Below are 15,222 nucleotides of genomic sequence, written 5' to 3' on the forward strand. Positions count from 1 at the left end.
ACACGCACACACATGATGTAATCCCGTGTTTCCCTGTGTGCACTGTCCGGGTAATCCTTAATCCGGGAGTCACGGCGGCAGCCCGGCCAGTGATCTGACGAGAGAGTGGATGCAGATTAAAGTGTTGTGTCAGCATCTGAAGCGAAAGATTCAACGTTAACTCAAAAGATTTTCACACACTCGCGTGGATGACATCCTCCATGACAGCGGTTCACAAATTTTTGAAATGCATTGTAGTTCAAAGTTGAATACAACTGAACTGTGTCTGAAAACTAATTATTTTTACTGATTTAAACAAGTGAAACTATAACATTGTGCATAATGTGAACCGTAAATATAGGAAGATAAAAATTTCAAAATTTCGGCTATGGGTGTACCTTTACGTACCACCAGAGGGAGCCAGTGTACCACAGTTTGTACATTACTGCCAAAAACCCAACAGTAGTAAAAGTATACGTGCTAAAATTGCATCAACATCGAGTATCATTGTAGGCTCTGTTTGTATGTGTTGCTGCTCCATGTCTGTTAAAGCAGCAGTTGTTTGAAGGTTCATAACTGTCACAACAGTTATGATCAGTCATTTTTATCGTTTGAATACTTGTCACTGTAACAAAGAGATCACTTCAGGTCACTGTGGCAAAGGCCAAAAGGCAAGTAGACAACTCACACAGATGACTTCAATGGGATTTTCAACTCGTGTCACTTAAAGGAAATCATGAGTGTCACTGATTGACAAACCAAAAGTGTGGGCGATTTGTTGATAAAAGCAAGCTCTCAGACAGCTCAAATCACTCCATGTCTCTTTTGGCGACCAACCAGTGAGGATGCTGCGAGAGAAGATGGATTTTCATTAACGACAGGACCGATGTAACGATTTAGCTTTTAGTTCGAATGAGGATATGAAAATATTATGTGCAGTTTTGGACATGTCTGTTTTCTTTACGCCCACTACATTATTTTAATGAATGATGAATTCTTCCCATGAATGCATTGCCACAGAATAAACATCTTAATGCACCTTAATGGACTTGCAGTACAGTCTAACACTAACAGTGTGAGTCAACATAAAGGAGAGTGTGTACATTGGAACTCCTAAAGAGGGGCAGGGGGGTGAGATAGGGAGGGAGGGGAGAACTCCGCTGTCATCATCCTCATGATCAGCCAATAGAGGCAGCAGGAGGAGACACTTATAAAGCTGAGCGGACCACCGTGCATCATCATCATCATAATCCAGCCATCCGCTTACAAGGATGCCATGAGGGACGTGAGCTGATGAGTTTTATTTATTATTTGGGAGGGGTGGTGTAGTGGAGCTGGATCGGCCAAAAGCATGCGTGGATGCGTGCAGGGGGTACGGGGTTGGTGGAAGGGGGGCAAGATGAAGCAGCTTCCAATGGCTTCCTCAAAGTGACACTCAATGTAAGTCGAGCATGATTTCTTAGGATTATTATATATATATATATATATATATATATATATATATATATATATATATCAAAATATATCAAACAAAATATATCAAAATGTTGGTGTGTTCATATGCTTGGTAAAATTAATGTGAGAACCAAAAATACAATAGAATTATTTATTACCTGTGACAGTTTGAAGTTTTTAAAAATGTGATTTTTTTTCCCTTAAATATTGTTTGATATTTTTACTACAGTGATAATATTAAGACATTCTTGGATGTGTTTGTTGCTTTGATAAAATAAATAAAACAAAACAAGGAATGTACATTAGAACTATATTTTAAGTATTAAAATATAAAAATGATAAATAAAGTATATATTTTTTAAAATATTAAGATGTTTTAAAGATCTGGAGAAAATACATTTTGTTTGCACATTTCTTTAGTAAAATAAAAGAAAAAAGAAAAAAAACACAATCATTATTTCGAAATGTAAATTTAAAAAAAATAGAATCTTCAAAATGCAAAATACATTTATTGAGAAAAAAATGCAATAAAATGTCTGCAATTGAACAAAAGCATTACAACAATATATCTGTTTTTGAAAAACCACAGTATTTAGAAAATAAAACCTAAACAAAGTTTATTTATTAAATTTTTTTTCAAGTTCGGCGGGCCGGATTAAAACGTTTAGCGGACCGCATGTGGCCCCCGGGCCGTAGTTTGCCCATGCCTGCTTTAGATCAAAAGTTTTTTCAACACCTTCTCATATCTTGAAAAACTGGCATTTAAACAAGGGTGTGTAGACTTTTTCTTTTTTTAAAATATAGCAAGTGTAAGTATAGCTCAAGAAAATCCATGTATGTCAACATATTCGTGCAACTGTTGCCAAGCATCTATTTGTACTGGCACTCCGGGGAAGATGATTAGCTGGATATGAGCGAGCCTTCTGCATGAGCAGCTTCATGGACGCAGGGACTATGTGTGCATGTGTGTGTGTGCGTATACTTGGCCGCTGGAGGAAATGAATGTGAAACTGAGAGATAAGCAATGACAGGGTGGGTAGCGGAGGGGGGTGGGGTTCTGGTATAGTTTGAACAGTTTGGACCATATACTGTATACGAGAAAGAGGTTATTAAGGTCGCACTACTATACAGTGAAAACTGCATGCCCAACAATATTGCGATACATCATTTGTGAAGTCTGTTTTAAATCTTGGCGGAGACCCCAGAAATGTCATTTTTGTCCAACCACTAACACAGCATCATGAGCGAAAGAACAACACTTTGTTGGATTTTGTTTTTGTTTACATCGCTTTTGGTTTTCGTTTCATCATCTTTCTTCTTTGTGCTTTATTTGGCTTCCTCATTCGGTTTTTGTATCCACCTGTTCTCGTTATCCTGGTCTCTTGTATTAACCAATCAGTTCCCTCCAACCCTTTGCGTCCTGTCCAGGTGTGCCTCGTTATCACGTCAGTTTGCTTGTATTTAAGTCCCTGGTTTCTTTCTATCATTGTTGCATCGTTGTTGCTGTCATGTTGTTTTGTTTCCTGCTTTTTTTTTTTTTAATTGTTATTTTAAATTCTGATCTTTTTCAGGGCTTTGTTAGTGCTTGCATATTTCCAGCGTACCCATGCTAGTGTTTTTGTTAATAAAACTTGTTCAGTACACCCTGCTTTGCAATTCTGCCTCCCTGCAAAAAAAAAAAAAATGTAAGAAAATAATCGTATCACGTGTGGACTGAGAAAAGCTTGGTCAAAAAATCTTAGGGATTGGCGAGTAACAAAACCAGCCTTATTTTTAGGTGTAGGTTCTCATGGAGGCTGCCGATACCAGCCTCCGATCCTTAAGGCAAAGAAAATCTGACAATGGCGTAAGTCCTCCTTTGCTTTAGTTACGGCGACAGTTTGAAACATTGGCAAATCATCATCTGCGTCAGAAAGAAAGGTGTGGTTTTAATTTTTATTTGTCATTGTGTGGATAAGCGGATTCGATAATGGATGGATGTGTCTAATGGAATTTTAGATATCAAAAGTACTAGAGGTATGTCTGAAAGAAAATTATCAAACTTCCCCAGAAATTATGATTAAACTGTGATATTGGATGATTTGGCTTGACGCCGGCAATATATCTTTATAGAATTTCATACACATAAACATTTTTTAAACTTCAACTAAAATTATTATATTTAAAGTTTTTAGCTAGCGGGGACATTGAAAAAAATTACACAAGGATAAAAAAGACACCACTGCATTTGTAATGAGCCTATCAGAAACCAAAAAGTCAGTGAAACGAAATTGCTCTTTGCCAGGGCGTCATTAGATCGCACTCGTATACCTAATATTATCCGTGGCCCGGGGTGTCAAATGTGACGGCTGCGGCTTCATGTCGCAGCGCCTTTTTTCTTTATGTCTGTGTGGATTAAAAGACGGTCCAGCCAGCTGGCCTGTGTTTACTACTACAGCCGTCAACTGAGATTATGATGTCATCGTCCATCCAGCCATCCAGCCCGTTTGCGCCAGTCTCACGTGAGCCAACAGAGCCGGCTTATTTACTCACATAAAGTCACATGACATTACAACATGATGACAGAAATAAATTATATCATTTGCTGCATGATATTGTATTCATTTATTTCCATCTATCCATAGAGCTAGTCTCAGTCTATTTTGTTTCCATTTTGTAGCGTCTCTTTTGGCTGCACTGCTTGAATGCTGATTTTTTTTTTTTGGGCCAACCAGATTTCATCTTCTGTGTTGCCATGTCAATGAAATCTGCCCAAGCCTTCAGAATCAGTTTAGATGATTTTTTTTGTTATAAAAACTCATTCTTATATCAAATAATTCATCATTATTTTCAAACATGAAGTCGGACATTTTGGTATGAAGCAGACATATCGGGGAAATTCCGGAACTCATACTTTGACCTTCTTCTACAAGAAAATTCACTAAAATGAGCTCCAATCGGATGCAGGTAGCCTAGACGGACTATATCGTCAGGATTTTTTAATTTATTTTTTATACAATATCAAATACGGACAGGGATTGTGTCAAAATCTGATCCAATGCAAGATTTTTGAAAGCTAACCACATTTTTTTTTTAGTATTGGCCATGAAAAATGGAACCTGAGGGCCCAATCATTGCTGTTTATTGTGTTGTATTCTGTTTTTTATTTTATGACTCTTTTTTTTCTTAGTAAGAAGGACCAGGGCCCAGCGACACAAAGACCAAGGTCATTGCAGTGAACAAGCACTTCATTTTTTTTCTCTTAGCTCATACAAACAAAAAAAAATGACCTTGTACGTGTTGTGCTACCGAGTGAGAGGCTGTTTACGCCGAAGAGACGAATAAACATCTGTCCTTGCGTTTGTTGTCATGGAAAGCTTAAGTTGTCAACAAAACTATTTTTCAATGTCAATTTCAAGTCTGACGACTTGGAAAAGATAGCTTAGAGTTGTTGTTGTCTACCTTAAGTGTTCCTTTTTCCAAGGCAGTTTTGTTGCTAAGTGTTGCTAACGAGGACTTCTGTTAAACTCTGCGTCCAAACCAGATCAGTTTGTTTGCTAACACCTAAACCTGACTCTAACTTAAACCCGTCTATAAACTCTCACACTCCCTAAACTGTAAGATAACCTTAACCAAATCCTAAATCTCTTCCTTCCTAATCCTTAATCTAACGTGTAAAACCTCTTCCTCACCAGTCACTAGTAAAAGTAACCTCGAAATTAAAACCCCAATCAATACGTCTAACCTCGACCCTCAATTCAAATCTTAACCATGGGTTGAATCCGAAAGTTTCATTTCCTACCCATTACAGTACCTTTAGGGAGTGGCGCTAGCACAGAGCACCTAGGTCCTAGCCAGTTGCAACGAATCCGACCATCAGCGCTCCAAGTCGTTGCTGTTTTAACATCTTGACTAAAACAGGACTTGAACTTCACCCTCTGGCTCAAAAGTCCATACAGATAACTCTAACCAGTCTCATAACTCTTAATCGTCAATTATATTTATCTTCCAGGTGCTAATGTGAGCGTGTGGTCCGAGTTTGTCCAATGATTGACCCCGGGCCGCCGAGCATGCTGGACAGCACGGAGGAGGCGCAGTGCACTGTGTGCTGCTGCACGCTGGCCAACAAAATCCTCTTGGTGGTCTTCATGGTGCTGCTGATCCTGGCCATCCTTTTCGGTAACCTGCTGACCCTGGCGGTCATCTTGGGCACCAAGCACTTCCGCACGCCGCAGGGATACCTGAAAGCCTCGTTGGCAGCGGCCGACTTAGCGGTGGGTGCCTTTGTGGTGCCGCTGTCTGTGTACACCGAACTCTACCTTATGGCTGGCGAGTCTGCGCCCGAGTGGATGGCTTACAACTCGCAGTCGGTGAGTTTCCACCCTTGCACCGTCATCGGACCCATCTTTGCGGGGTGCACGCTGGTGTCCATCACCACCATCTTCATGATGACGATAGAGCGTAGCATTGCCGTGCTGAGGCCACTGCATAAGGACTCGGTGATCACGCGCAAACGAACCACCATCCTCATCGGGCTCTCCTGGGTCGGGAGCTTCTTCCTAGCTGTGTCGCCCTTGTTGTTCAGTCGCGAGATCGTCCTGGAGTACAACACCTGCAGTCGCATGTGCAACTACGCCCTGGGAACTATTGGCGAGTTCCCTTCACAGGCGTGGAACATCCTGCTGATCTTCCCGGCCTTCGACTTCACCCTACTGAGCGGCACGGTGGCCATCAACATCATCTCACTGTCCAGCATCAGGCAGCACTCCAAGCGAAGAAAACACCTGGCAGAGGCCGAGTGCCAGAAAGCCAGCAAGCCCACCTTCTCTGACATCAAGGCGGCCAAGACCATCGGGACGCTGACAGTGGCCTTTACTGCTTCCTTCACACCCATTGCAGTCTTCTTGGTGGGCTACGTTATGGGCAACGAGTGGTGCAACTTCTCCTTCTTTGCCTTCTGGATTTTGACCACGAACAGCTGCTGCAATGTGATCATTTACAGCGTGCGAGACCACAAGTTCAGGTTGTGTGCGCAGAAGTTGCTACTGAGAAACACCAATAAGAGCTGTAGACAGACTTGAGTTTTTTTTTGTTGAGACTGTGGACTGATAAACGTGACGTGTTGAGACATGGAGAAGTGTAGCTTTTCATATTGTGGGTTCGAGGGGTTGTTGGTGATCGTGGGTGGTATCGGCTGTTTGGCAAAGTTGTTGATGCGTATGTGTTATCAGTTTTGGCGTGTCAGCGGGGTGTATGTCGATAGATTTGTTAGAGGGGCGTAATCTAATTTTACCTCTCTACGTTCCTTGCCCTAATCCAACTAATAAACCTAATCCTTAACCTTAACTCCTTACCTTCACTTTTGCCTAACCTTGCCTGTGCGTGGTACTTAGCCCCCTTTTACCTCAACGAACGAGACCACCTCCAACTTTTACCTAACCACTCTCTTCCTCCCTAATGCTCACCAGTATCCTGCCAATGCCAAAATTATTGTAGATATTCAAATTGACCATCTTTCTGTGCTCGAACCCTCCTTAGCTACTCCTCTTTTACCAAACCTAACCCCTGACCCACCGGACTTTTACCGTCACCTCTAAAGGCCTCTACACACCAATCCGACGTCGGCCATTTTGGTCACCGGTCGCGTCTGCATGTCGGACTGGAAAATGAGCGAAGAACACGCCTCAAAAGCAGACGGAGACGCCAACTATTCCGGACCTACTTTGCATGAGATGTAGTACCCCTCCATGCCACTGGCGACGCTAGTCACTAAGTAACCTGCTGCCTAATAACGGCGGTCTTTTGTCAATGAGAGTGATCACTTCGTCTTCGCGCTCTTCTGTCCAGCCAACCATTATGACCATAAAGGAGATGTGAAAATGAGAAAAGTTCATTTAGTTCTCGAGAACTAGCTTATATTTTCAGTTTTTCCGCTTCTGTCACAGCCCGACCTGTTTCTAAATGTTGAATCAGGCGAACACGACCCCCCTCCCGACGCCCAACAAGAGCTCAGACTTTACGACGTTACGCGCTACATGAAACGGACGGCGTATTCCGATTTTCCGAGCACCGACGTGCGATTGGTGTGTTGAGACCTTAAGTACTTCTTCAGAACAACAGTGTCAATACCACCGCCACCCTCACCATCTTCGTTGTCAAAACCAAATTGGGTAAGTTTTGATTCGCTGAACGTTCATTTTCATGTGCACTGAGAATATTAAATGGGTGGGAGGCAGGCTCGTCTTGTGAAGCTGTGCTAAAAGTCTGTGAAATGATTCTTCATCTGAGCTCAATAAAAAGTGTGATACAGACCAACTTTTTACATCAATTCGTCTTGTACTCAGAAAGAAGGATGGGAAATTGGGCTCTTGAGTGAATTTTCAGCAGTAATCAAACACATGGCGGTCCACTTCAATATGTGAAGTTCATATCAACCTCACTGAATTATTCTACTCACATTCAAATTTATTGCACTAATTCTCAGCAAGATGCAACCTTTGACACAATGGGTACAAGCGCGGGGAAGACTCATGATTAAACTCCTCTTTAATCAAGAGATATGTGTATCTTGCTCAATGCTTTTTATTCCAGCTATATGGCATCAGAGCGTCATGATAAACTGGAGGCGTCAAGGGTTCATAAAACGGTGACCGTCCATTACATCACGTGGATTATTTGCGAGCGGAGCGCAAAAGCCACTAAAAGATAGATGTGCTATATTAACGAGAATCAACTCTTAGGTGCCCATTTGGACAGTAAAGGAAACCATACTAAATGTAAATAACAGAGAAACAATAATAGGAAAACAATAAAAGAATAAAAAAAATTGTGAAATCCCAATAATTTTGCTGACAGTTAACATTCTGTCAGGCCCATGCTTCGTCGCATCTTTTGAGAAACATCCTGTTCCTGCCTCTAGTCCCTGATCGGATTTTGGAGGTGAAACCAAGGGTTGGTTGAAGGGGGCTTTCCCCTTCGATGAACTATTAAACTGCTCTCAAGGGCAACGAGTCAGTGTTAAAACCTTTTTCAGCATCAAAAGATAACTTCAGACTTTCTCAGCCATTACGCCGACGAGCTCGACACCGCCGCCGCGACCCCTAAAGTCCACTCACACTCGATCAGGTGAGAGTTGGTGACGGCCCAATTAAAAACCTTTGATAGCTACGACTAAGCCTCAAAGCACATTTCCTGGAGTACTATTTCAACTTGGGGCAGGAAGAAATGACAAAATATCTTGGAGTGTTCCCGACATCTTCAAATCGGCGTTAATCAAAGTTTTGGGCAGTTCCCATTTTTTTTGGTAAAAACCGTAACTGGACCCACTCCAGTTTTTTTCCACACGGGCCAGCGAAAGACAGATTTTTATGAGGATGAAAGGTATGCTGGATGGGGTGGTTGTAGTACACACCTGTTTGAAAATAATCCACCCATCATCTGAACTGCTTTTCCCCACAAATAATCGTGACTAAAAACATTTTTGTGATATGATAAATTGCCAACGTGTCAAAACGCCTCAGTGTAACACAAACTACTGACAAGGAGGACTTACTTGATGTCAAAATTGTTTGCCTTAAGTATCGGCCCTCTGGTATCGGCAGATACAGATGCCTTTATCGATACTCAGTATCCTTAACTACCTTTCTGGGTGAGTCATGCAAGCGGTGAGGAAGAAATCGTTGCGAGTGAGTTGGGCAGGCGGTAATGATGAACACCTTTGCGAGAGAGGCGATCGTTGAGGAACCAATCTTTTCATTGGTGAGAAGTTGCTTAATTGGTAATTATAGAGGGCATCTGTCAATAATGCACAAAGCCGCGGTCAGTGGAGTGCAGCGTGCAGCTGTTGTGCCAGTGTAAACAGCAATGATGTGAATTATACAAACTGCTGAAGGCAAAAGGATTCATTTCAGACTAATGAGCTTTCATCCCAGCTCTTGTCTGTGAACCGAAAAAAATAACTAACAAAAACCCCATACAGGACGCTTTCCCATTTTCCTGGCGTCTGAGTTGCTTCCTGCCTGCTGTATAAAAAAAAAAAAAATAAAAAAAAAACACCTTCATTCCCCCTTAGACGTTGCACTTTTTTTCTACGCGTTACTTATCATGAAAGATTAACGTCATGAAAGATGCACGGCAACACGTGCTGCCTTCACATAACAGTGGGGAAGCGTTATGTAAGGCCACTAGCGTGACAGCCATTGCAAACGTGCATTTTCTTTAGAAGGATAAAAGTCTAAAAAAAGGATTCTTATCCACACATTGGTTGTTTTTTTTTTTTGGGGGGGGGGCATAATCGATACATGAATGAATGGAGGCAAGCTGGGCGTGGGGGACAGTGTCATATATAGTTACAGCATCCCAGTAATTAAAAAAAAAAAAAAATCAAAAAACATAACTACAAATACTCCTTACTTAAATCAAACAAACATGTTTACATGCTCGCAAGTTATTCCTGATAAAACTCCCACCTTATAACACAAAACAAGCATTTCAAAACATCTGTCCCCATTGAAATGAATGGAAACGCCTTTAATCCGTCCCAGCCATACCAACATTTTTTAATAAAAATTGGTGCAATGTTTTGTAATAAGGAAAATCCAAATCTGACATTGTACTTTATAAAAACATCGATAATTAACATAATTATATAAAATGTAAATAAGAGAACAGGTGGTATATCACGATTCATTTATTGCAGCTACTTTTCAGGGGAGCAGTATGAAATTGTCACGCAGACAAACGAGTAAGAGTTTCACAATTACTGCAAGTGGCTCAGTAAACTGCTGTAACGTAATCATTAATCTTTTATAAAGATTACATTTCTGTGAGTACTGGCTACATGAGTTTCAGAACCGTATGCGTTGGGTTAAAATGTTAGAACATCGTCAAGCCGTCTATGGCCTTTCCCATTAGAATGATTAGATGAATCCCCTGAAACTAGTGAACTTGGCTTACTTGTGTTTAAATAAATACTCAACATCAACCGTAATTCTCTTTATTTTACCCCCCCCCCCTCTCCCTCCCAGGCACGTTGGTCAACTGAGGGCATTGGAACTGGGGTGTGTAGACTTTTTATATCCACTGTAAATGTCCACCATTTCTTTCGGTCTACTTCGTGAATGTGATCCTACGCAGAAGTCTTTATATAGGCCTTCGAGGGTCTTCAATAGGTCTTCTTCCAAGAGCGCAGGTAGAGCTGGATGGCGAGTAAGGGGTTTCTTTTCTGCAGGCTCGGGTCGAAGATGTCAAAGTCCGCCTTCCTCACCCTCTGCAGGAAGTCCTCTAGCACCACCTGCATTTTACACAAACGCAATAAAAGAAAAGTTCATAGCTGTTTTTTTATGGCTGAATCATTTTCATAAAAGGTATCTATGCCGTTTTTTAAAATCAAATTTTTTTCCCTTCAAATACAAATATTTGCGAAATAAACAATTTTAGATACAGTAAATATTCAACATAGATTTTATAATGATTGGTTTATTACAGCTACATCAATTATAATTAATGAAATGAAAAATAAGCATGAAGCATCTTAACAAAAAAAGAGATTTAATGCTTTAATTTATTAATCAATTCCGAAATGTTTTTTTTAAACTGTATTGATTCATCCAATAAGAAATATTTGTGAAATAAACATTTTTTGAACAGCTAACATTTCTTTTATTAAATAATTGCTTAATAATAATAACATCATAATAAAAAATATCACAAAATGAGCATGAATTATTATTTTCATATTAAAATATGTTACATTAATTTAGCCTTATTTTTTGTAACTATTACTATGTAAATATAGATTTTTATTTTATTTCATGAAATTAGAAAATGTTTGTGCTAAAATTTTGAGAGACTAATGGCCATCCTTTGTCCATCCACGATCAAGTCCTACCAATTCTGCCTAGCAAAACGTGACAAGGTATTAAAAATACCACCGTTGTTGCGTCGGTTAGAAAAATGGTGGAATTACCTTTTTCTTAACATTTTATCTATAATGCACATGTATTTATATGCATTCTGCAAAGTTTCCTTCATGCGTCGGACGGAACTCGCTCAGGCCTGCAATTATTCCGAATGAATTTTTTAAAAGGTTGAGAGAGGACGCCTTGCAGGTTTCCCCACGTGGACATGCAAAAAATAACCACAGCGGCGTGAAAATCACATGCTTTTCTCATGCCAAGTAGCTTTTAGTGGCGAATAAGGCACACTTTCTATATTCTACATGGGATAGCAGCTCGCTACCTATCGCTACGTCAAGACTTGCGAGGGGAAATAGCGCTTTGCTGCTAAATACAGTTGAGAGTTTCACATTAAATTTCTTGTATAAAAAGACTTCTGTGTCGTGACTGTCTTTCGACCCATCATGAACACTCACTATATTGAATTGTTTGCTCCACAATTATATCGCAGATTTTTACTAAAGATAGAGATATTAGTAGGTCTGTTACTTTGTAATCAACCAAAGGGTGCTATTATCCCTTGAGCAATAATTTTCTTTTGCTCGGATTAATGATAAAGATATTCTCTTTTGACCCCAAAACGGATGGCGTGCTGTTGTCTTCTCATCTTTTGGGGTAGATTTGAAGTTTTGTGGGTATATTTTAAGTTTGTTAAGCAACTTGCACAAATCCAAGACATCTTGCGACAGATGCAATGAAGCAATGCCGACACATAACCAAGCCAGGAGGTCTCATTTGTCTATTAGTTGCCGTGAGAAGACTTACCGTGTGGAGGAAGGCCGGCGTCGCAGCTGCCGGGACGCTGGGGCTGAATGAACGTGCCTGGGAGGGAGAGGGGGGGGAGGAGGAGACAAAAGCAAAAAATAAAACACAAGCTGCTGTTCTCTTAAGCTACTGTGTGTGCGTGTGATTGCAGAAGCAGAAACAGCATACGGCCACAAGAACGACCTTCACACTGACGCTCTGACGCTAATTACTGAAGAATGTTCGCGCCTCCGAAGAGAGCTGTTAATATCAGCCAACATGCTTGCTCTAAGGGCATATATCCTATAAAATTGGTTTTGTGCATAATGTCAAGGGATACCACAACATGGCACCGAACGCAAAGGCTAAAAAGGAAAGTAGTAATTGGTAGAAAGGAAGTATGTATCTTCATATCCATAACAAAATTACAAGTCTGTCATTTTTGTTTTGTTGTGTTGCTTTGTTTGCGTACTGACGTGTTCCAGATGAACGTGAGCCTGACTGGCGATGTCGTACACCACATCCCGAATGTTCTGCTCCCGGCTGCGGCGGATGAAGTCCTCCTGAGAAGCTCCGTGCTGAAAATACACAAACATGCAGACAAATGACAAAGACAAACACATATATTTGAACAAACAAAAACATATTCACCCAAAATATACACAGGAAAAAAACCATAGCAGCAGTGCAAATCCAGGCATGAAGTCATATACCAGTAAACTATCTCACCAGCATGCAGACGTCCATAGGCAAGTAGACTCTGCGCCGGCCGCTGTGATGAGATGTTGCCCTCAGACACGTCACGATGCCGTGAGCCTTGCCAACGTGACTTGCCGCGTGATCTGCATGGACGTCTTTTACGCCTGCCGCAACAAACAAAGGCAGAATTTTTTTTTTTCTTATCTTTTTGTTCTCGTTGAGACCTTCTTACCTAAAGACTCAAGCAGCAGGTACAAGAGTGAAGACTGTGCGTTCTCCGAGTATGACTCCAGCTCCTGTAGGTTCCGGTAGCCTCTGTCATCCAGATCTTTTTCCTGAAATGGAACGCCACAATTCATTCCAATCTATCCAATCGTTTTCGATACAGTGCCTCACCGTTGCATTGTGGTTTATTGTTCGCCCCACCTCCCATTTTTTGTGGTCTAAGGAGCCTTACCCTTTCTGCTATGATCCTTGTCAGCCATCTCTTGGTCAGGTTGTGCTTCTTCACCGCCTGCAAAACAGAATCCACACTGGATCCATCATCTTCTCAAAAACACTAAAATATCAACATACACCGTGTTAAAAAAAAACTGGTAATTTGTCGATGAGTGAAAAAACATACTAATAAATCAATTACTTTTCTGGAGAAAACTACAACTACGTATTTTGGTTCTCCTATTAGAGACAGTCGTTCTATTAGTGTGCTAAATTGTCTTATTAGTGAGGCCAAAGAGCATACTAGTACATGAATATCCAATAAATGCTCAAACAGCTTTCCACAGTGGCGTCTGAGTGCGTATTAAAAAGTTCTATTATTTTGCTTGTTACCCTCCACAGCTCAACGCTGACTGGTTGGTTGGGTGGTTTGTCCCTGTAGATTTCTTCAATAGCCGTCTTCCAGAACTGCATTCGCATCAGACCAATAGATTTCTGGGAGACGGAATCCTTCACCTTGTAGAGAGAAAAACAATCAAGCAAGAAATACACCCATCAGACATCAGTAGCATTATAGAAGGTTAAAGTAGATTGGTAGATTGGAGTGATAAATTTCATAGCACAAAAAAATAGCCCTAACATCCTGTAGTGCTGATGGACTACCTGCCTGTGCTAGCTCCACGTTGAATGCTCGCAAAGCCAAGGCGGAGCGTCGTGCAGCTTCTGGCAGCAGGAGGGAGCACACAAAGCCCTCATAGTCCCTGGACCTGAGGGGAGAGGAGGACATGCCAAGATGGTGCTTTCAGATAAAAGATATACTAATTCATTAATATTGACATAAAACAATAGAGCCTTTCATAATGAATGTAAGCAGTTGGCCCCAGGGTGCTTCTGCATGGCAGCATGTAACTACGCTTCTGCTTTTGGAAGCAGAAATAGGAAGTAGAACCTACCAAAATAAAATTATACTGCTTAACAGTATTTGAGTTGCATTTCTGCTGTCATCCAAATTGGGGTAAGGAAAACAAAAAGAGGAAGTATAAACCTACTAAAACAAAATCAAAATATGTTCAACCTTGCATCTCTGTGAGTTTGGGGCACTGCAAAGAATATCATACATTGGTAAAAAAAAATAATAAATCGCTGAATACTATTGTTGATACTCAGTAAACAGAAAACACACCTAGAGACAGATGGCCTACATATGTAATATCTAAATAGATATATTGCTCCATGTTTTTTTTTAAAACCAAATATTGTAAAATTTATATTTATATTTATATATATATATATATATATCCTTAGCAAATACAACACCAGATGGATTGGTTTTAGCAAGTTAAATAAATTAAGGACCGAAAAGTGCCGCTTGCATCCTTCGATTTTCCGTATGAGTTTGTTTCCAACTCTTCCTCCCACAACTGAACTTGTTAGCCAAGCAGAGAGCGGACCCACCTGACCAGCTCCAAGCAAAACCTCTCATTGTGCGCAACGTCCGCAGTGGCACTGGCCGCGGCTCTCACACTCCGAATTTCTGGCGCCCGCCGAGCACACGCGCCGGTTGGGGATGTCTTGCGCTGGACAGTGAAGAACAGTGAATGTTTTATACAACTGATGCTGGATGCCATGTTTACCCTTCAACTTCCTGCTTTTCTACTTCGCTACATGTTTTTGGTGGGTGGACACTGCCTGTCGGCTCAATACCGCCATCTAAGGCGAGACTGTGTAAGGTCATGTTTTATTGGGCGTTTTTGGTATCATGGTATTTACCAGTACACTAAATTATATTGGAATTAAATCTAATTTAATACTATAAAATATATTACATTTTATTTTATTTTATTCATGTAAAATGATAACGTGCTTTAGCCGCCTCTAATAGGACAAGTCCCAAGAGAAAAAAGAGTAACAAATTGCATATTTTTTAATGTTGCGAGACATTGGCCACCGGTAACATTACAATGCCAACTAC

At 40.8% G+C, this 15,222-nt stretch overlaps 2 protein-coding genes across 6 annotated transcripts; one reads left to right on the top strand and one right to left on the bottom strand.

Moving 5' to 3' along the window:
- The first annotated feature begins 3,263 nt into the window (after positions 1-3,263).
- On the top strand, positions 3,264-13,412 carry LOC148328845 (beta-2 adrenergic receptor). Of its 5 annotated transcripts, none has more exons than XR_015845691.1 (3): positions 3,264-3,280; positions 5,426-7,583; positions 12,286-13,412. XR_015845691.1 is itself a non-coding variant. In XM_088307618.1 (2 exons), the coding sequence occupies exon 2, from the start codon at positions 5,460-5,462 to the stop codon at positions 6,492-6,494; it is 1,035 nt and encodes a 344-aa protein (XP_088163744.1). In that variant the 5' UTR covers positions 3,841-4,639; positions 5,426-5,459; the 3' UTR covers positions 6,495-7,631. The 5 variants fall into 5 exon arrangements, 1 of the variants encoding a protein (XP_088163744.1); XR_015845692.1 differs by lacking the exon at positions 3,264-3,280 and adding an exon at positions 3,381-3,450; XR_015845690.1 differs by lacking the exon at positions 3,264-3,280 and adding an exon at positions 3,841-4,639.
- Positions 10,337-14,940, bottom strand: ndufaf6 (NADH:ubiquinone oxidoreductase complex assembly factor 6). Its single transcript, XM_088307619.1, has 9 exons — positions 14,706-14,940; positions 13,918-14,017; positions 13,644-13,766; positions 13,270-13,326; positions 13,045-13,147; positions 12,843-12,976; positions 12,590-12,691; positions 12,135-12,191; positions 10,337-10,705 (listed from the first exon to the last, which is right to left on the bottom strand). The coding sequence occupies exons 1-9, from the start codon at positions 14,876-14,878 to the stop codon at positions 10,577-10,579; spliced, it is 978 nt and encodes a 325-aa protein (XP_088163745.1). The 5' UTR covers positions 14,879-14,940; the 3' UTR covers positions 10,337-10,576.
- Positions 14,941-15,222: the final 282 nt, after the last annotated feature.

The sequence above is a fragment of the Idiotropiscis lumnitzeri genome, chromosome 10, assembly GCF_059441095.1.
Source record: "Idiotropiscis lumnitzeri isolate Australia: NSW breed Sydney's pygmy pipehorse chromosome 10, RoL_Ilum_1.0, whole genome shotgun sequence".
In the NCBI taxonomy this organism is placed as follows: domain Eukaryota; kingdom Metazoa; phylum Chordata; class Actinopteri; order Syngnathiformes; family Syngnathidae; genus Idiotropiscis; species Idiotropiscis lumnitzeri.

Excerpts from the sequence above, each read along its gene's own strand:
- LOC148328845 (XM_088307618.1), top strand. The coding sequence starts at position 5,460 with ATGATTGACCCCGGGCCGCCGAGCATGCTGGACAGCACGGAGGAGGCG.
- ndufaf6 (XM_088307619.1), bottom strand. The coding sequence starts at position 14,878 with ATGGCATCCAGCATCAGTTGTATAAAACATTCACTGTTCTTCACTGTC. Across the intron at positions 13,767-13,917 it reads TCAACGTGGAGCTAGCACAG|GTGAAGGATTCCGTCTCCCA; the intron begins GCAGGTAGTCCA and ends TCTCTCTACAAG. Across the intron at positions 12,977-13,044 it reads CCTGCTGCTTGAGTCTTTAG|GCGTAAAAGACGTCCATGCA; the intron begins GTAAGAAGGTCT and ends TTGTTGCGGCAG.